At 39.5% G+C, this 22,051-nt stretch overlaps 1 protein-coding gene across 1 annotated transcript in view; it reads left to right on the plus strand.

Moving 5' to 3' along the window:
* SUCLG1 (succinate-CoA ligase GDP/ADP-forming subunit alpha) overlaps positions 1-22,051 on the plus strand; it is a 33,780-nt gene that overhangs the window by 7,638 nt on the left and 4,091 nt on the right. Inside the window, exons 2-7 of the mRNA XM_007175370.3 lie at positions 2,054-2,157; positions 7,136-7,252; positions 10,376-10,588; positions 10,722-10,779; positions 16,640-16,723; positions 18,769-18,920. Coding sequence (XP_007175432.1) covers positions 2,054-2,157; positions 7,136-7,252; positions 10,376-10,588; positions 10,722-10,779; positions 16,640-16,723; positions 18,769-18,920 — 728 coding nt within the window. The remainder of the gene's footprint in view (positions 1-2,053; positions 2,158-7,135; positions 7,253-10,375; positions 10,589-10,721; positions 10,780-16,639; positions 16,724-18,768; positions 18,921-22,051) is intronic.

The raw sequence follows: 22,051 nt of genomic DNA on the forward strand, positions 1-22,051 counted from the left end.
TTAGTTCTAGCTTACCTGAAGCCTAGGTATGGGCTCATACAGTAGATGGGAAGAGCACATGCACACACATATGCATGATAAATCTCCCAAGATCCATTTCACTAGCTGCTGTAGAACGGCAGGGTCATTGTACAAGTTGAGCAATACCAGAGGGCCACAAGGCTGTCTGGTAGGTGAGCTGCTATTCGTCATACTTGGCGGATGTAGTTTTTATGAGCACCAGAGTTCTGGTGCTGTGAAGTCTTGAGCTCCATGGAGTTGATCCAGGAGGTCTGGAGTAGGAGAAGGAATAGGAGAAGGTAGTGATAGGAGTTGTTCTGGTATTGAGGCCATGCTTTATGAATGTAGGCAGACCTGTGCTTTCTCAGGGCGACAGGGCCACTTCTGCCCCATGGAAGGAGAATTGAACTGTCTGATGTCTCCTTTGTTAAGGTAGAGTGTAAGAGTACTTGTGGAAGACTAAACTTTACCTTCAAAAAGCAAGTATTTCCTTTTATCAAGTTTGGGCTCCAGATGTCCTGATCTTATTTGCTCTTGTAATCAAATCTTGTACCTTTCCTGTCTGGAAACTCCTGATAGATGGACTATTTATTGAGTATTCCAAGAGTGGGAGGGACTGTTGGGCAAGTCCTGACAAGAATAGCAGAGGGGAGTAAAGTTCTTCCACAGGTATTGTGGTTCTGTGTCTCCAGCTGGGAGAACTGGGAGCCAAGGGCAAGCACTGGCTAGGGTGGGCTCTCAGACCACAGTTTCTGTCGTGGTGTTCACTGGCCCAGGTTAAGGTGCTTAGCTGCGCTCACTGGGCCAGGACTTGACCCTCAGTGCTCCCTCAGGGTCCCTTGTTCAGCATAGTCTAGGCCAAGATTGCAGCTGATCTGTGTGCACGCAGAATACTTCTCTCCTGGTTGGTCAGGGCAGATTCCGGGCCTGTCTCTTCCTTAGAGGTACAGGGGACTACAAAATTCAAAGTTGTTGGAAGCTGAGGTCAGTATGTGAGTTGAAGATGAATCAAGGGGTGTTCAAAGGGCCAGAAGCAGATCAGTTACGGAATCTGAGATCTGAGGATTTAGGAGGGTATGAGCAGTGATTCAGGACAAAAAGCATTGAGTGGACCCTGGACAAATTTATGATGAGGTATTCTTTTCTGGGCCTAGCTTTCATGGGCTACCTTAGTGGTAGGTGCTGGCACTTTGAAAGGGCCAGGAATGGACCACAGAGACAGCAGGTTGGGATTCTAATGGGGGTTTAGAAGGTAGCCCACATAAATCATCTGTGCTCTACTTTCTGCTGATATTTGAAATATGGGGAGCTGGCTTTAGGAGCTACTTAAGATTTCTCAGTTTTCACTGAGGTAGTAGTAGTTTGCTGACAATAACTTAGATATTTTTTACATGTTTCTCCCTCATCTACTTTTCCTATTTATTTTATTTTCCCTATTTCCTTTATATGTGAGGTCTTGAGACTTAATCAGAAGAGACCAAATTAAGTAATTTTGGATTATATTTTAGACAAGTTTTATTCTATGACTTAACATTTAATGTTAATATTATTACTGGGGAATGAGTTGCAAAGTAGTTCTTAGTAATTCTGACAAAGTTTGCCTCTTAGCTCATCTTTTGCTTATAGATGTTGGGCTTAAAAATGTTGGGTCAAATGGGGAAAGCATGTGGCTATTTAGTAAACATTATTAGTAAGAGTGATACCTAGTTTTTAGTTCCTGGATTTAATTTGAGCTGTTTATGTGAGCCCCTGGTTTCTTTCTGAGGAAGAAAAATTATAAACTTAACCTTTTCTTTCTCAGTTCAGAAAAAGCTACAAAATTGTGGTTCTCAGTAAAGAGGGGATTCTGGAGAATAGAACAGTGTCTTTTTTTGTTTGTTTCTTTAATCAGTTTTTGTATTTAATACATCTTATTTAAAAAGTGACATTTAAAGTTGCCATTATCACAAGATAGCTCCTGAATTAGAGGATATTTTTTTTTTGTCACCAGGTTAAATTCATAGTCCAAAAGTTTGGAAAAATTATAATGTGTCATATTTTCTTTACTTTTCAGTGCAGCAGAATGGAATTCGGCATTGCTCCTATACAGCTTCCAGAAAGCATCTCTATGTTGATAAAGATACGAAGGTTATTTGCCAGGGTTTCACTGGTAAACAGGTATGTGTATCAAGACTTTTTAAAAGATGTATATTAGACATACAAAAACATTGAATTATTTTCTATTGTTTTAAAGTCACAAAAGTTATAATACAGTTTGTAGCAGAAGAGTATACAGTACAGCAATGGAGTTGTATTTCAGGAGGGGGTTAGGTGCTATAGTCAGCCTCTAAGATGAAAATTGTATTTAATGTTACCTTGAAAATCCCTCCCTAGGAGTACAGTATTATGTTGGAAACCCACATATTTTCTTTCAGCAAGTATAACACAACTGGTTTTTCTCCAACATTGGAACAGATCACTGTTTCTTTAATTAAGCACTAGGTAAGGCCGATGGCTTGTGTTTAGGCCTTGTACAAAAAAAATTCGCAGCTAAGCACAGATCAGTGTGGGGAAATGCTCAAACCCAGAGAGGCTCATGGGAACTGTGATGGGCAGAGGAAGTAGTACATTGATTTTTCCCATCTTGTACTCTCTGGGCAAATGGTCTTCAGGGGAATAGCAGGCAAAATAGCCTGAAGTATTTCATTTATATTCATTCTCTCTCCCTATCCTCTGCCTACATCATAGAATTTACGTAAGTTTAAATACAACTGTGATGTGATTCCACAAAAAAATGCAACATAAGAATCTCCTGTCCTTCCTTCCTACCATTCTACTGCTCTGGAATTCCTTCTGATAACAAGTTGACATGTATCCTTCCAGATATTTTTCTTGCTCATACAAACATATGTACACTTATATAATTGGCATTCTACAGAGTTTGTTTTACAGAACACTCTCTCTCTCCCTCTCTCTCTCTCTCTCTCTCTATGTGTGTGTGTGTGTGTGTGTATATATATATACACACACATACACATATATATATAAACGAATTATACAGTATATAATATATATCATACATATATGTCTGTTAAATTGATTCCTAAAAGTAAAAATGGGTGTCAAAGGTTCTGTGTATTTAAAATTTTAACAGCTATTGCTAAGTTGCCCTTTAAAACATTTGTACACATTTATGGCTTCACCATAGTAGATGCACAGATTTTTTTTTTTAAATGAGGGAATACTACCAAATCAATTAGAAGATAGCCATCAGCCTTAACCCAAAGTATCCCTTCCTTCATTATTAAAGGAGATATGGCAAAATAAAAGCGATTAATGATTTTTGTGTAATTTAAAAGTTAATGATTTTTCTATGATTAAAAGAATTATCATGTCCATTCTGCAGTGTTTTGGTGATCTAGAGCAAGAGTTGGCAAGCGTATTCTGTAAAGACAAGATTGTAAGCATTTTAGGCTTAATAGGCCATGCAGTCTCTGTTACAGCTACTTGGTAGTATTGGAACAGCAAAAGCAGCCATAGGTAATATGTCAGTGAATGGGTATGCCAGTAAAACTTAATTCACAAAACCAATGGCAAGTCAAGTCCTTCAGGCCATACTTTACTAACCCCTGATCTAGAGGATGATACCTAAATATCCAGAATTGTATAACTTTTGTTTTTAAAGTACTTAGGAATTGCTTTAAAATTTTGTAGTTGTTTTTAAAAAATGAATTTGATTAGAAGGTTGTTCATGTGAAATGTCCTTTTGCTTCCTGACTTTTTTTTGAAATAACTGGGCACAAAAATGTGAATTGCAGTGGACCTTTCTTCTTTTTCTCCGATTCCTCTACTGTCTTAAAAAAAAACAATCCACTGTCAACGAAAAAAGAAACACCCCAAACTTTGAAATTTTGTTCATAGGTAAAATTGGTTTACCTATTCTGATAGCCATATGTTTTATGAATATCATTTCCACATGTATACCTTCTAAAGAAAGTTGATGCTCATCTAAGATATGAAGTACATTTTATCATTCCTCTGCCAATTAAAATCATATTTAGTCCCTTTTTGGATAGATGTTAATTTTATTAGCATATAATCAAATGTTTGATTAACCCAAATTCTCCACCTAAGTTTATTATGTATGATTTTGTTTTTCTGTTTACTAAGCTTTATACAATCCTACAACATTTTAACCTCTGACCTCTTTTTTAAGAACCATTGTCCATGCTATAAGCACTATTTGGAACTGTCTCTGCTTCATAAATTAGATGATGATTTGCCTAAATATTGAAATCCAAGGTTGGTTTCAGTGTCTCTGAGTTACTGGCAAATACACTATTTCCCATTCACTTTTGTTTTTAGAGTAATTGGGAGCCTTAATTGTCTCAGATTTGTTGGTTTTAAGTTTCTGTTTATAGAGGTAACGATGAGGTCTGAAATTTAGAGTTTATCGCTGTAGAGAATCTGCATTTTGTCTCATTAGTTCTTTTTTTTTCAGTGTACACATTGCTCCACATATGAGTGAGGAGTATTTGTATTTCAGAGCAAATCCCAAAAATGCATATTTCCAGTGGGTGGTATTTCTTGAACTGGCTGTTATGAGCTGCTAAAAACTATCACTATTCTTAACTGTGCACTGGATGGTGATAATGGGAAAATTACGGGAAAGAAGCTTATTAACGGGAAATGTTATCCCTGTTTAAGCACTACATTAGGACCAAAAAGTTGTCCATTGGAATTTATGTAACAGTGTGGTAGTCTCGGGTAGTGCTTCTCTAACTATCTGGAATGAAAGAGCAGTTTGGGTGTGTCTTTGTTTTATCACCAATCTGATGCAGATGAATACTTTTTACAAAATACTGTAAAAGTCATAGCGATATCATATTGCTATAAAAGTCTGCAAACATTCTCACTTATTTTTGTTTTCTTTATTTGGTTTCTCTCTCTTTTTTTTTTTTGTCATTCTTCTTCCGTTTTGCATTTATCTCACTGCAGACCCGTTAGCATCTACAGATGGCGCTTTGAATGGCACTTCTCTAAAGAGAGCACTCATCTGAGGTCCTTTCCAAAACTCCATCACTGACTTAAGAGAAGTCAGTTAACATGCTTGGGACTAAGTTTCCTGTTTTGAAACATGAAGACGTTGAATTAAGACATAGAACTTGAGTAGTTGAGTCAGCATTTTCTGGTCCCTGTAGAATGACCGCATAGATCCACTCAGTTTTCAACAACTACTTAATTGAGTGCCTACTGTATGTAATGTGTTGCTTTAGGTGCCGTCTCTCAGTGAACAAAGTAGATAGAAATCATTGCCTTCATGGAGTGGCGGGGGAGAGAAGCAAAATCGATGAGTAAATTACGTGGTACGTTAGAAAGTATAAGTGCTGTGGAAAAACTAAACCAGAGAAAGGAGGTGTCTGTACGTGTGTGGGGTTGTGGTGGCAGTTACGGTGGGTGCTCAGGGGAAGCCTGACCTCTGAGTCAAGTTCTAAGGGAGCTGTGGGGGTGAGTCAACTGGATGTCTAGGGGAAGCGTGTTCCAGCCAGAGGGGACAGTGAGGCCAGGAGGTGGGAACGTGCCTGCTGTGTGTGGCAGCCCCAAGGCCGGCATGACTGGAGTAGAATGAGCGATGGGAGAACAGTGGGTGAAGCGAGGTCGGGCCGTTGAGGGGTTCTGCTGTGAGGAGGCAGCTTGAATACTGACTTGGTGGCCAGTGTGAGGAGTTTGGCTTTTGCTGTGAATGAGATGGAAAACTATTGGCAGAGTTTGATCAGAGAAGTGACGTGTAACAGGATCAGTCTGGCTGCTGTGTTGAGAATAGGTTGAAAGGGAGCAAGGGCAGTACTCTGTCTAGAGTTGATGGTGACTTAGACCAAGACGGTAACAGTAGAAGGGGTGAGATGTTGTCAGTTACGTTCTGAAGGCAGGGCAGTAAGATTGACTAATGTACCCTGATTTGAGATATAAGAGAAAGAGAGAGATCAAGAATGACTTGAGTAGTGTTGGTCTGAACATCTGTTAGGAGTGGAGTTCTCATTAATTGAGATGGGCTAAACCATGGAGGGGAGTGATCAGGAGCTCGACTTTGGGCCCATTAAGTTTGGGATGCCTCCTGGTTCTGCAAGCGGAGATGTCAGGTAGGCAGTTGGCAGTGTGAGCATGGAGTTGAAGGCAAAGGTCTCGGCTAGGTATGTGGGAGGTGTGTGTGTCTGTGTGTTTGGGGGAGGTCACCATATGGATGATATTTATTGCCATGGTGAGGGGTGAACTCACCAAGGGCACACATTTAAATGAAAAAGAGAAGTCTAGGAAGAGAAAGAAAGAGAAGAGGAAAAACAGGGAGGAGGAGCCCCAGAAGCTTAGTGGAAAAGAATCTTTCAATCCCTGGAGGTGTTTTTGGTCATCATAGCTGATTGGGGTAGGGAGGAGGGCATTGTACTGCCATCTGCTGAGTAGAGGTAAATGTTGTACAAATCACAGGACAGCCTCTCATAACAACGCATCAGTGTGTCCAGATTGTCAGTAGTGCCGAGGTTGAGGTGGGAGAGTAAATGGATAGGGACCTGCAGGATGCTGGCTGGGCAGCGTTAAGGGCTCCCTTAAGGTTTGGGATCATTAATTTAAAGTGAGACCAGTTAGCATGGTTTTATTTTATTTTTCCTCCAGCTACTGTTCAGTGGCGCATGTGCAGTCTTAGAGTAGGTGGAGAATTGGATTTAACCAAGATTGTGATTTTACCAGATGTGTAAGTTGAAGTGAGAGAGAGCCAAGGTGGTTTTGTGATTATAGTGATTGGCCGTGGATTTTAAACTGAGTAGAAGATGGATGTGAGGACATCAGGAGTCGAGGAATGGTGAAAAAGAGGTGTTCTTCTCAGGTAAACACCAGGGGGTTTCTGATCATCAGCCAAATTTGAAAACAGAGTGAAAAGAGACCCCCCCTTTAAAAAAACAGTTATTTTGGCCCCGCAGAGGCCCGCTTTGCTTCAAGGGTGAAAGCTGTGTTCAATAAGGTGATGAGAACGCTTGGATATGTGTTACGGCTGTTTGCTGGGAAATACTTAACCTATTTGTTTTTCTTTTCCGAGTTGCTGAAGGTTGCCTTTAGGCGCCCAGGCTGCCTTTTCTCATTAGTCCTTTGCTCTTCCCCTCAGGGCACCTTTCATGGCCAGCAGGCATTGGAATATGGCACGAAATTGGTCGGAGGAACCACTCCAGGGAAAGGAGGCAAGACGCATCTGGGCTTACCGGTCTTCAGTACTGTGAAGGAGGTAACTAATGCGACCTGAGTCTGGCAAGAAAAGAAAAGCAGGGGAAGAGCTAGCACACCTTGGTTCAAGATCTTAATTGTGCCCCTTTTGGGAGAGTCCGCTGCTTTTTAAAATTCCCAGTAACCTAGAGAAATTTGAATTGCGGTAAAAACCAGTGTGTTCACTTTAGTCGGGTAGGCTCAGGATGTTTTCTCCGCAGCCCGGGTCATCTTTGTCTGTAGGTATACATCAGCCCTTTAGGGAAGAAGTGCTGTGGCTTGGCTTCTGTTGGGCTTATTTTCCTTTCCTTACCGTTTCCTCTTCTGGGGTGTTAGAAGTGCACGTGTCAGCATCCACCCCCTACCCTAATACTCGCTTCGACTGGGTGCTTCGCCAGGCACTGTGCCAGGTGCTTGGCATTCATGGCCTCATTCAGGCCGAACCACAAGCCCGAGGGAGGTGCTGTTATCATCCCCATTTTAAAGACGAGGCTGCGCTTACACAGAGCTTTCTGAGTGAGCAGGAGGGACACCTTTCACGCAGCATTATTTGCCAGCACAGGCCCTGTTGTCACAGTTCAGCTTCTGACAGGAGCAGCGAGGGTGAGGGTCCTGCACATAGTCTCATGGCTGGTAAGTGGCAGACTTAGCCTGGCTCAGAGTAAGTAAGTAGTGTGTGGTGTTCCTGTGTGGAGAAACCTAGCTGTGGAGTCTGATGGACAAATCACAGAGTTCTAGTCTCTTCCCCAATTTGCTGATTTCTTAATACTTTTAAAATGATTTTAAACTAAACTTTAATCCTTCGCTACAAAGCTAGTTCCTTATTGTAAAAATTCAGATGATATAAAAGTATGTAAAGTTAAGTTTTATATAGTGTTTTCCACTTCTCAGATTTTGCTTTTATAGAGAGCTAATTTAAGCTCAGTGTGTATTCTTTCATTCGCTCTCTATACTTACATGAATATATACAAAACTAGTAGTAGTATAAAAGAAACCATAGTACAAATTCTTGGCTGTTTAATTTAAAAAATCAAGGAAATAAACTTAGTACTTGGGACTGATGTATTGATGTTAAAAAGTGTACCCCTCCTCCTCTTTATAAACATACTTCTAAGACATGTTTTAAAGAACTGCACTTTTTACAGTACACATTTATGGATGTACTCTCTTTTTGGAATACTAACTTCTAATTGACGATAATTTGTATTCTTAATCCTAAAATGTAGAAAAAACCAAATATTCAAATTTGGAATTTTCACTTTACTTTAAACTTGGAAATAGGGTGTACTGTATACGTGTATGTGTGTTTTGAGTGTATTGTATTTTAAAGAGTAAAAAAAAAATCATATATTCTGTAGAATAATCATTTAGTTTTTTTTTTTTTTTTGATTTGCATTTTTAGAAAAAAATCTCTCTAGGCAGATTTCTTTTGTCATTAGCCGATTTTTGCTTTCTTTTAAAAACAGTTTTCATGGCTAAGCAATTCATTTATTATTCCTTTTGATACAAATAGATATGACATTTGGAATGTAATGTAAGTTCTTTGACAGATACTGTTTCTCACCCGTTCTGCGCTTACACAGAGCTTTCTGAGTGAGCAGGAGGGACACCTTTCACGCAGCATTATTTGCCAGCACTGACCCTCTTGTCACAGTCCAGCTGCTGAAAGGATTTGTAGCCTTACGGGGTACGAACCCATGGGATGTATTGATATTTTCCATAAAATACCTACACTTGGTTCCAACCTAGCTTTTTTCCTTTGGTCCTCACTTCTCTGTTATCATCTTGAACATAGTTTTTAAAAACATTGTTTTGAATTATTTTTAACCCCTGGCAAGTCAGCATCCTTTGACTTGTTCTTCTGTCACTGTCAAGATAACCTCTTTTTATTAGGGGTGCCGTAGAGAAAGCCCCTAAGTTCCTGGGAATGTGGGGAATCATTTGGGGATGATTCTCAAAGACACTGCCTTTTACTTCTGTCCCTTCTAGTTGTACCTGTATGTTCCGTGACTTGGTTTTTGTATCCATTATGAATCCCCTGGCACAGCCTTCTAAAAAGTTTTGATTTACATCTTGGTTAAGTTACATTTTAACATTTATAGGGAGGCAGCCTGCTGTAGCTGAAAAGAACTGACGCTTTGGAATCAGATATACTTATTGTTGAGTCTTGCCTGTGCCACTTCCTAGCTATGTGACCTTGTGCAAGTTATTTAGTATTTCTTGGCCTCAGCATCTTGATTTGTAGCTGGGGATGCTAAGCATGCAGGGTTGTGGTGAAGCCTTATCCGAGGCCTGTATAGAGTCTCTCTCAGGGCCTCTCACAGAATAGATGCTGCCACTCTTGGAGAGCCAGAGGTCACTGACGGTCTCTGTCTTCAAGGAGCTTGCTTTCAGGAGAAGAGACGTGGCCACACGTGGAGGTGGGTAGAAGGCTACATCTGGATTGATACATGTAGAGAGCATGTAAAGACCACTGAGCGAACCGTGGTCAAGTTGATGGTCTTTCAGTGCTTTGCATTGTGAGGGGTGATGTAGAGTAGACGCTAACCTTATTTGACCCATTCTTATTCCGTGGCCATCTATGCATGTGTATTTTAGTTTATTTCTAATCAGCATGCATTTAGAGTAAAAATTGACAGCTAGGAAAAAAACCACTTCATTTTGCTGCCTCTTGATATTGTTTATTAAGTTTGATGTAGTTTTAAACAGATGGTTGAGAGCTGGGTTCTGGAGCTTGGGGCTCACTAGTCCTTTTCTCCTGGGGAGGTGCAGGGTCTTTGGTACTGAATAGGTGGTAAGTGCCTTGTAGAACAACAGAAATAAACATGGCCCAGGAATGAGGGGACACAGACGCAAATCAGGCAGTGCTTGCAGGTGTACTGACATGCTGTCACCTGAGGGAATGGGAGGTCACAGAAGCTTTCAATTCAGAAGGGTGTCCCAAGGGGGCAGAAAGGAGGCCGTGCTTACTCTGCTCTTTTCTGACAGCAAAGTGAACTTGTTAATGGGAAGAATGAAGACATCCGATGTCTCCTGGTGATGTCCTTTCCTGACCCCAAGACATCATTAAAATCATGGTATTGAATTTCTTTTACAATGTTTCTGACTTAACCAATAATAAAGTGCTTCGTGGTTAATGTTTCAGGCCAAAGAACAGACCGGAGCAACAGCGTCTGTCATTTATGTCCCTCCTCCTTTTGCTGCTGCTGCCATTAATGAAGCTATCGAGGCGGAAGTGTCCTTGGTCGTGTGCATCACTGAAGGTATCCCACAGCAGGACATGGTGCGGGTCAAGCACAAACTGCTGCGCCAGGAAAAGACCAGGCTGATTGGGCCAAACTGCCCAGGAGTCATCAATGTGAGTGTACAAAACAAAAATAAGCCCTCTGAAGGCTAACTAGCTTTGAATCAGTCCAAGTATATTTGTGTGTATGACCTAGGAGTTACAATTTTTTTTCACTTTTCTGAAACTATGAATTACTTTCCTTCAGCCTGGAGAATGCAAAATTGGCATCATGCCTGGCCATATTCACAAGAAAGGAAGAATTGGTGAGTATGTATTTCTTACAGATTAAAAACAAAATTCCTTGCCCTAAGCTCAAAACTCACAAAGAGAATTTGACTCTGCAAATCAAATTCATTTTAATTAATTCAACTTTAAGAGAATTTACCAGGGAAGTTTTATAGTGAATTGATTCTATGTCCTGAATTGATGTTTGAGAAACACTAATTCTCTAGAATCAGTGAAGATGTTTTGGGGTTTTTTTTAAAGATTCTTTTCCTGCTCAGCACACTATGGATTCTTCCATGTGTTTGCATGGATCAATAGTTAACTTTATTTTATCGCTAAGTAATATTTTATTGAATACCACAATTTGTCCATTCTCCCATTGACAAACGTTTCTATTATTTTCAGGTTTGATTCATTATGAATAAGGTTAAGGTGAACTTTTGTGTACAGGTCTTCTTGTGGGTATTTCTCTTGGGTTAAATGCCTACGAATGGAATTGCTAAGTCATAGAGTCAAAGTATGTTCAACTTTTTAAGAAGTTGCCAAATAGTTCTGTAAAGTGACTGTGCATTCTTCACTCCCACCCTCGCTGTATGAATGTTCCAGTCATTCCACATCTTCACAGACATTTAGTATTGTTGGTCTATAATTTTAGCCATTCTACTGGGAGTAAAATGATGTCTCATTATGGTTTTGAGTTTCCCCCATGACTAATGATGTCATGTCCTTATTGGCCATTTATAAATCTTCTGTTGTGAATTATCTGTTCAAGTTTTTTACACATTATTTTTTATTGGGTAGTCTTTTTTATATAATTTTTATATAATTGTTGATTATAGGGGGTTCTGTAAATATTCTGGCTATAAGTTCTTTGTCAGATATACGTACTGTGAATATTTTTATTGTTAGTCTTTCTGTGTCCTGTCAGAATTACTTTGCCTCAGTGGATATTATAGGCTTCCTCAAAATGTTTTGGGAAAATTGTACTGCTGCTTGTTTAGTTCCTCAAGGAAATAAGCAAATTAACGTTTCAGAGTTAGCCCATTATGGCTGTTTTTAGACTCTTCACACCTAACTCTCACTAAGCTATACTGTTTCTCCACCATAATAGAGTTTACAGTACTTTATCTATAAACCGTGACTGTAAATACTAAGTAAGAATAGTTAAATATAGTCAGTAAATGTCAGTTGTGTAGTTTACAGGACTGGGTTAAAGGTCATGATTTTTCTTTATTACTAGTGGCTCTTAGAGCTGTCAGCCCTGCTGCCAGTAGAGAACTTACCAAGTTCTCCTATGAGGGAGGATACAGGGAGTTCCATAGGCCACCTGATTTCTAGTCGGGGCCTGATCCACGTAGTCGCTGATGCTTTTGCACATATTTGAATACTCTTTACTCTTCAGTCTGCTTTGAATGGCTACTACTGTAGACTTAGGTGAGCATGGAATAAGGTGTGCCCTGTACTGCGTTGCCTTTCTGATCACTACCCTGCTTTCTAAGGTGCCCGTAAACCTCAAAAACAAGTAGGAAAAGTTCAGGGAAGTCCTTTAGACCTTGGTTCTCCAGATGGCCATAGCACATTGAAGAGGAAGTCCTCTGGGAGACTACCTTTAATTCAGACGATTTAGAAAAAAATTCACCTAAAAGAAAATATTTGACACTACAAGATTTTCAAGGAGGTGAAGGAGAAAAGATGATTTTTTGTACTAACTGTTCCTATTTTGATACTAGTACTAATGTTCTCAGAAGCCTCATTGACTTCCAATCCTTCAGCTAAGAGTTTAGGGAAAGGAAGGATTTTTCAGTCCCTTGGGTATTTCTGAATGGGACATAATGTAATATGATAGCAGTACAATAGTATAGTGGCTTTCTAGTTTGTGTTAATGATAGCTAATGAAACTGTATAACAGCTAATTGAATGTTATTGAAGAAAGAGATTGGATTCCAAATTGATATTTAACGATACAATATTTTTTTCACTTATGTTAGACTTTTTTTTACTCTCAACCACGTTACATACTTGACTTCTACATCCTTTTAAAAAATTTTATTTTAATTAAACTTTTTATATTCAGATAATTGTAAATTCACATGTAATTGTAAGAAATAATACAGACAGATTTCTGTGTACCCTTTATCCAGTGTCCCCCAATGATAACATCTTGCAAAACTATAATGCAATGTCACATCTAGTATATTGATATTGATACAGACATAAAGAATTTTCCCATCACTACAGGGATCCCTCATCTTGCCCTTTTATAGCTACACCCACTTCTCTCCTACTCCCACTCCCTTCTTAATCCTTGGAAACTAATAATCCTCCATTTCTAAAATTTTTAAATTTCAGAATGCTATATAAATAGTATCATGTAGTATGTAGCCTTTTGGGATTGGCTGTTTACACTGGGTAGAGTTCTCTGGAGATTCACCAGATTGTTGTGTCAGTAGTTCATTCCTTTTTATTCCTGAGTAGTATTCCAGGGTACGAATGTGCCGTGGTGTGCTTAACCATTCATCTGTTGAAAGATATTGGGATTGTTTCCAGTTTGGGACTGTTACAAGTAAGGCTGCTATAAACATTTGTATACTCGTTTTTATATAACCCAAGTCTTCATTTCTTTGGGATGAATGCCCAGGAGGGCAGTTGCTAGGTTGGATGATAGTTGCATGTTTTTTAAGAAATTGCCAAATTGTTATCCATTTTACATTTCCATCACCAATGTATGTGTGATCCAGTTTTTCTGCATCCTTGCCAGCATTTGTAGTGTCACAGTTTTTTATGTTAGCCATTCTGATAAGTGTACAGTGATATCTCATTGTAATAGTTTTAATTTACATTCCCCTAATGGCTAATGATATTGAACGTCTTTTCAGGTGCTTGTCCGTCATCTGTATATCTTCTTCAGTGAAGTGTTTCTTCATGTTTTTTTGCCCATGGTCTAATTGGGTTGTTTGCTTTTTTACTGTTGAGTTTTGAGAGTTCTTCATATATTCTAGATACTAGTACTTTGTTGGATATGTGGCTTACAAATATTTTCTCCCACTCTGTAGCTTGTGTTTTCACGCTCTTAACAGGATCTTTCAGAGAGCAAGAGTTTTTCATTTTGATGAAGTCTAACTTACTAATTTTTTTCTCCTGTGAAGTATGCTTTGGACCAATAAGTCTTTGCCTAGCCTTAAATACCTTTCTTTTTCCTGAAAGTTTTGTAGTTTTACATTTAAATCCCATGATCCAATTTCAGTTAATTTTTCTAGGTGTGAGACGTAGATCAAAGTTCTTTTTCATCTACTTGTGTTCAGTTGCTTCAGCACCATTTATTGAAAAGATCATCTTTCTTCCATTGAGTTGCTTTTGCATTTTTGTCAGAAAAACAGTTGGCATATTTGTGTTGGTCTGTTTCTGGGTTTCACCAGTACCACACAATCTTGATACTATAGCTAAGAGATAAGTCTTGAAATTTTAGGTCGATCGCTTCCTTGCACTTTATTCTTTTTAAAATTATTTTAGTTCTTTAGTTCCTTTACTTCATATAATTTTAAAGATGATCTTGTCTCTATCTACAGAAACTCTTGCTGGGATTTTGATGGGAATTGTGTTAAATCTCTATGTCAATCTGGGGTGAATAGACATGTTGACTATTCCAGTCCATGAACGCAGTATATTTTCATTTATTTAGATTGTCTTTGATTTCTTTCACAAGCATTTTGTAGTTTTTAGCATATAAGTCCTGTATATGTTTTGTTAGATTTACACCTAAATATTTCTTTTTTTTAAGAAAGCAATTGTAAATTTTATTGTATTTTAATTTTGGTGTCCGTGTGCTCATGGCTAATGTATAGAAATACAATTGATTTTTGTTTATCTTGTATCTTGCAATGTTGCTGTAATCTAATGGGTTTTCTTGGTAGATTCCTTAGCATTTTCTTTGTAGACAATCATGTTATCTACAAATAGGGACAGTTTTATTTCTTCCTTTTAGGACACTCAAGAGAAAGTCTTTTTATCTATCCATGTTTTGCTTATTGCTGTGTTCTTCCTTCTTGGTATCATTTCCCTTCTTTTTAGAGAACTTCCATTAGCCATTCTTTTATGATGGAACTGTTGGTGACAGATTATTTACTTTTCCCTCATCTGAGAATGTCTATTTCCCCTTCATCCCTAAAGGATAATTTCACTGGGTATAGGATTTAGGGTTGACAGTTCTTTTAGCACTTAAAAAATGTTGTTCCACTGCTTGCTTCCATGGGTTCCAATGAGAAAGCTGACGTCATTTGAGTTGTTTTTCCTGTTTTGGTAAGGTGTTATTTTTCTCTTGCTGCTTTCAAGACTTTTTCTTTTTTTTTGTCTTTGGTTTTCTGAAGTTTACTTATTAGGAGTTTTGGTGGGAATTTCTTTGGATTTATCCTCTTTGTGGTTTGTTCACCATTGTGTCACTGCTTGAGTCTCGAGGTCCCTAGTGACTCTGCCTTCTCTCCATCTTTCAGAGATTTCTTATATTTGTTTTATATATGATGTCCAGGGTCTTTACTTGTACTTAGCAGGAAGAATACAGGAAAATACCTCTGCTTTTTGGAAGCAGAAGTATCCTTATGATAGATATTTTTAAGTGATAGTCTCTTTTACTATATATACTTTAAGGATGGCAGGAGTAATTTACCCTAAAAACATTGCTTTCATTACCTTAAATGTATGCAGTTTGCATTTATATAAATTATATATCATTTGTATAATGAGATGAAAGCCCCTTAAAAGAATGACAAAATGACAAAATCCTAGTGCTACTATTCACTATTATAGTGATCCATTAAAAGACTAGAATAAATAAAACAGCTGCCCAGTAATCTAGGGTGTTGCCTGAACAAGAACATAATTCTATCATAAGAATCAATTAATCAATCATAATTCTATTCATAAGAATCAGGAGTGGAAAGGAGACTAGGTAATTCACACAAAGATATACAATTAAGTTACTGATTGTACTTTATTTAAAAGCTAAATGCACCAAATGCATATGTACATAGGCATGACCTACCTAACCTTCTCAGTTATGAAAGGTCCCACAGAGGAGGGACTGTGTTAAGGAGAGAGGATGTAGGTAGAAAGAAAGCTCTAAGAATAGGGAAAAAGTGACGGATGAGACAGATGGGGGTTGGTGTTAGTGGTTGTCATTTGTCGTGGAATAGGATCCAGTTAGTGAATGGTCTTAAAACTCTTGGAATTAGATTTTGTTTCAGAGGGTGGTGGTGGTTCTCCACTGATGTTCAGTATTGACCCACTTGGTACGTATTTACTGAGCTCCTTCTGCGCCTGAACTGTGCTTGACGCTGGGAACGCAGGTGCGGGGAAAACAGTCTTGTTTACTGACCCCCTGGAGGTTCCAGTCCAGCAAGAAAGACAGTCACTGCAGGATCTCCAACAGCACTGGCCGTCTCTTACCGAACCAGCGTAGGAGAACAGGGCTCTGTCTTGAGGAATCTGTGGTCAGGAGACAGCCAGCCTAACTGAATTTATTTTCCTAAGTCAGGGTTATTAGCCAAAGATTAATACTTGAAACTTATGCCTTCTTTTTTTTCTTTATGGACCTTTTTATAGATTTATTGTTCCATTTTACTGCATGTCTGCAGTCGTTTTACGTGGAAGACTTTAGGTCTCTCTTAACTGCTTTTATGGTCATAAAACAACCCTAACTAATAACACACTTTCTTCTCTATCTAACTTTTAAAACCTCCCTGCTATAATTTAGGCCTTTTCTTCTTATTTCATGACCTGACATTATCATTTATTTGGATGACAAATTGTGAAATGGGTTTTATATATACCTGTGTTTGTAATTTATTTTACTGTATGATAGTCGTATGAACACAATCTAATATTACTGAATTCTCTTTCTTTAAGGTATCGTGTCCAGATCTGGCACCCTGACTTATGAAGCGGTTCACCAAACAACACAAGTTGGATTGGGGCAGTCTTTGTGCATTGGTGAGGGATTTTTTGCTAAACTCATTTTATTGGAGTTCAGTATCTTCACTGAATAAGTATAATGATAATTATTGATTTGATTATTTGTGAGAGATTTTGATGCCACTTTATTAAAAAGATGTTGTGATCTTGAGTTTAATTTGCTTATACGTGAGGCTGACTGTTATATATTTTCAAGATTCATGGTCTGGGATTTGACTTCCGAGTTTCCGAACAAACATCCTGGGACGTGTGTCTCCTGGAGAGCCTTAGGCCTTGGAAACAGCTGTTACTTAGCTTTCTGGGAAGAAATGGTCCTTCAAAATAGGACTTTCATTACTGTGATTAGCATTTTGTTATCATCACCAGCTGTCACTCAGTGCTTCACAGTTACTGAATTCTTGGCCAGTCATTCTCTCACTCTTAAGGCAACCCTCTGAGGCACTGCTGAGCGGGCACGTAGTCCTGCGGTGGCGTTATTGGTGGAGGAGGGTTGAGCTCCCTGGAACCTCTCTCTTTGCCACGTCATGCTGCCTCCCACTTACAAATATAAAAAAGATTTTACATTTTGAAATGATCTTGGTATTTGTTGCCAAAAGCCAGGCAAATTTCTCATTTTATAAATATTCCTTCAAACTTTTAGACTATCTTTTAGAGGCTTTTCAAAGGCAGCATTTTATGATAAAAAATTATAAAATATAACCCTGTAGTATTTTTATTAAGACTCAAATTCGTCAAATCACTATTAAACATTAATTGAGCTTTTCTATGTGCAGAAGCGCAATCTGTGACACAAGATAACTTAGCGTGATGGAAAATAAGAAAAGATTTTGAAATAGAGTTGGCAATTCTGTCTTCTGTAGCCTCTGTTTTTAATTTGTGAATGAAGAGTAATAATTGCCATGTCACAGAGAGTCTGGAGGGATTAGGAAATGGTGGGCCCGACGTGTGCTAAGGCACGGTACGTGACACGTGGCCGGCACTCAGTGGATGCCGCTTCTCTTCCTCAGTTTCATTCTTGATGGTGTGTTGAAGAGTAGGAAGCCAGTCCTGCTTGTTTATTTATTATAAAACACATTTTTATAACTTAAAAATTTATAAGTGTCAGCCAGTCTGTAGGGAACATTGCCTTGAGTCCTATCCAAGTACTTGTGCTAAAAAGCCATGTGCTTATAGTGGAGCCCCTGTGTGTGGTCTCTGTCATCTCCCACTCTGGGTCAGAGGTTAGAGGGGTCAAGACACCCCCCCTCCCCTCACTGGGACTTGCGTCTTAACTTGCAAGTGGTTCCTCTGCAATGTCCCTCATCAAATAGTTACTTTGTGCAAAGAAATTGGTTAAATGTTTAATCAGAGAAGATATTCTCACAAATACACATTTTCTTAAAATGTTCATTTTTTTTTTTTACTGTAGAAGAAATACAAATGTGCAATATTTATTTCCAATGTGGTATTAAGTCTCCAATATGGTAATAAGGTTTGCGGTTCATGTGAAAATAACAAATCACAACGAACTACCACAGTGAAGGTAATGTTAACACGCAGACACACACAGACAGACACACACCCAGATTAGCTAATCCAGATAATTTTTAATTTCAGAATTTATTGTCTATTATATACAAGGTACTGATAATGAACTACTCACCAGAAGTCAACAAAGTTAAAAGTTATAACATAGAAAACAGTAATTCATATCCCTGAAAAAGCTAATGTGTTTTCAGAAGTAAAGTTCTCCTAATTAGGGAAACTGTATAGAATGCTCATTTTTAAAGAACTATCTAGAAATAATTTTGTGGGAGGGAAGAGTCTTGATAAGGAGTTAAAAAGAGGGCTGTTTTTGTGACTAACAGGAACCCACCACCGTTTAGCATTCATGTGATATTATAAGCAGAAATAAATGTAGCATTTTGTGATTTTTAAATGTTAAATGCAAGAGTGATGACACATTTAAAAATATTGGTAAGAAGGGTGTAGACAAAATAAGAAACCAGGTAAAACAGCATTTGCTGACCTAAATTATATGATTCATCCAATTTTCAGCTGGTAATATTCTTTGACTTTCCCAGGCATTGGAGGTGATCCTTTCAATGGAACAGATTTTACTGACTGCCTTGAAATCTTTCTGAATGATCCAGCCACAGAAGGCATCATATTGATTGGCGAAATTGGTGGTAATGCAGAAGAAAATGCTGCAGAATATTTGAGGCAGCATAATTCAGTAAGTTTGGGTTTGGAAAAATATAGCTCTTTGCCCTTGAATAATATCACCGGTTTGTTTTAGAAGTTATTTTGGTTTTTTTCAAAGATAAATTTTTTAAGCAAATGTGAAAGATGAAGTTAAACCTTGTTGAGCTGCACCTGGAGTACTGGCCACTCAGGGAACTTGGGACACTTTCTGGGTTGATTCTCCTCCCCGTTTCCCCTGGTGCCTGTTCTCTGCTTCTCGAATTAATCCTCCCCCCAGGCATCTCCTCACACTTCGTGGTAGGTCAGTTGGCCTCCTGCTGAAGGGAGAACTTCCAGGCCAGCAGCCCGAAAGCTCTCATTTGACCTGCGTATTTCCATTTTCACCTGTCATTGGTGTCCTTTCTCCTGATCTCAGGGGATGTGTGTTCTTTCTCTGTCAAGGCTGACCTTCTAAAGATCCTGTCCTTTATACCCTTTTCCAGGAGCTTGCCTCCCTCTAGCTTCAGTCTTTCCTTGTAGAGTAGCACTTCGCTTCAAAGGTCAAGTAGAAAAGCTTTATTAACTATGTCCTCTGAAGGCTTTCCTTGTTGCCTCTCCCTTCGAATTAAAAAGAATAGTGTGGCGTTGTATCATAATTTCGCTTAAGGGAATTAAGCTCTGTTCCTGAGGTGAAAGAGGGTGGTGGGAAGAGAGAGAGAGAGGACACAGTAACGACGGAAGCAGCCTGTTGCCTGCCAGCCCCCAGTCAGTGAATGTGTGCTCTGGACCACTGCGGCAAAGACCTGGGGAGAGCATTCGAATGGTTTCCAGGATGTCCCTGACACTGACGAATGAGTGAAGATGCATCTTCAGGAGGCCGGGCGGGAGGGCGGGAGATAACTTGTGTCTATGCTTGTGAAAGAGATTGAGAGTGAATGCATCAAAATTAAATGCCGCTGAAAAATAATGAGTAACGGAGAGTTAAAGGAACCGATAATATCACCTGCAGGGTAGTATATACAGAATGATGCATATGTAATTGAAGGAATTTTCAAGGGCTGTTTTGAGTCTACTTGGTTTTCTTCTGTGGTAATTTTAAAAGTTCGCCTCACTCTCTGGATCTCTTACTTTTCCTTTTTTTTTCCCTTTTTATTCACTCCCTGATCCTCAGCAGTTTGGCTTCTGTCTGCCACTTAGAAACTGTGTGACCTTGGGCATGTTCCTTAACTTCACTGTGCCTCAGTTTCCTCACTGGCAAAATAGGGATACAGTAGTGCCTCCCTCCCAGCATCCTTGTAGGACTCTATGTTACGGCTCAGTAACATAGAGGAGAGCTGCCCTGGGCACGTGGTAAGCACTCTTAGTAAGCAGCTGTTTGCTGCTGCTACTGCTGATGTCGGATCTGCTGTCCACGCTGGCGTTGCCATCGCAGAAGTCACCAGGGCCTCCATTCATTCTCCTGGCTCTTCTCATCTTTATCCTTCCCCAGATAGTGCCTATTTCCTAAGTGTGAAGGGTCGTTGCATATAATCAGCATCACACTTCATGCAGTTCCCAAGGCAGAAACCTCAGAACCATCTTTTTTTTTTTTTTTTAATAAATTTATTTATTTTATTTTATTTTTGGCTGCATTGGGTCTTCGTTGCAGCATGCGGGCTTTCTCTATTTGCGGCGAGTGGGGGCTACTCTTCGTTGCGATGCGCAGGCTTCTCATTGCGGTGGCTTCTCTTGTTGGGAGCACGGGCTCTAGGCGCGCAGGCTTCAGTAGTTGTGGCATGTGGGCTCGGTAGTTGTGGCTCGCGGGCTCTAGAGCGCAGGCTCAGTAGTTGTGGTGCCCGGGCTTAGTTGCTCCGCGGCACGTGGGATCTTCTCAGACCAGGGCTGGAACCCGTGTCTCCTGCGTTGGCAGGCAGATTCTTAACCACTGCGCCATCAGGGAAACCCCAGAGCCATCTTTCATTTCTCTCTCAGCTCTTGCTTCCACTCAGTTGCTGAGATCTGTCTCTGAGATCTTAGCAGTGTGTGGAGATTGAGAGCATCGTCACCTGTAATTAGTCCCTCTGCTCTGGTGCAGGCTCTCATCTTATCTCACCTGGACCATTTCAGTAATTTTTGTCCTGATATCTCTGCTCCTCTTTCCCTCCACCTCCCCACCCCCGCCACCACCCTCGCCAGCCTGCTTATTGCCATCCACGTAGGACAAAGGGCAGACTTAGCGTGGTATTCCAGCCCCTCACACACCACCCTGGCCCTCCTTTTCCGATCCGTGTCCCATCTGACGTGCCGGTTGTTTTCATCCTCACTTGCCTTTGCTTGTTCCTTCTGCAGGGCGTGCTCAGTTAACACCTGACTGTCACTCTAGACTGTATTATGGAGAGCAGGGAGCTGGTATACTTGGTGCCCAGCGCAGTCCTCTGGCACGTTAGGAACCAGTAAATGGCAAATAGTGAAAGAATAAAGTAAATTGTTAGGAGACTGTAGTAAAATGTTATTAGAGTCTCTTGAGTTCAGAAAGGTTGTGAAGTTTAAAATTTAAGTAAAAACTGACTTCTTTCTACAAAAAAAAATTTAGGTTATATGACATTATAGTCGTCCCTTGGTATCCACATGGGGTTGGTTCCAGTACCCCTGCAGAAATCCATGGATACTCAAGTGCCTTATATACAATGGCATAGTATTTGCATATAACCTACGTACATCCTCTCATATACTTTATCTCTAGATTACTTATAATACCTAATAGAGTGTAAATGCTTTGCTAATAGTTGCTAGCATGGCAGGTTTAAGTTTTACTTTTTGGAACTTTCTGGAATCCTTTTCCCACACACATTTTCGACTCTCTGATGCAGACCCTGTGGATATGGAGGGCCAACTGTACACTATAATTTAAAAACGTATATAGAATACATGAATCCCTTGAGTAGCTTAGAACTTCGTGGGAAAAACTAAGCTTTACATTTTGTTTCATTTGGCACATGTATTCCTATTCCTGGTTGGTCTTATGGAACTAAGTTTTATTGAAGACCTACTGTGTACGAGATTCTAGGTTGAGCACTTCAGGTGACATATTCAGTGCTTAGCACAGTGACTGACACAGAGCGAACACTCAGTAATGTCGCCTCCTGCTACAACTACTATTATTAGCATCATTATGATGGCAGTAATTATTTGCAGGAGTGGTGT

This window comes from Balaenoptera acutorostrata, chromosome 12 (assembly GCF_949987535.1).
Source record: "Balaenoptera acutorostrata chromosome 12, mBalAcu1.1, whole genome shotgun sequence".
Classification (NCBI taxonomy): domain Eukaryota; kingdom Metazoa; phylum Chordata; class Mammalia; order Artiodactyla; family Balaenopteridae; genus Balaenoptera; species Balaenoptera acutorostrata.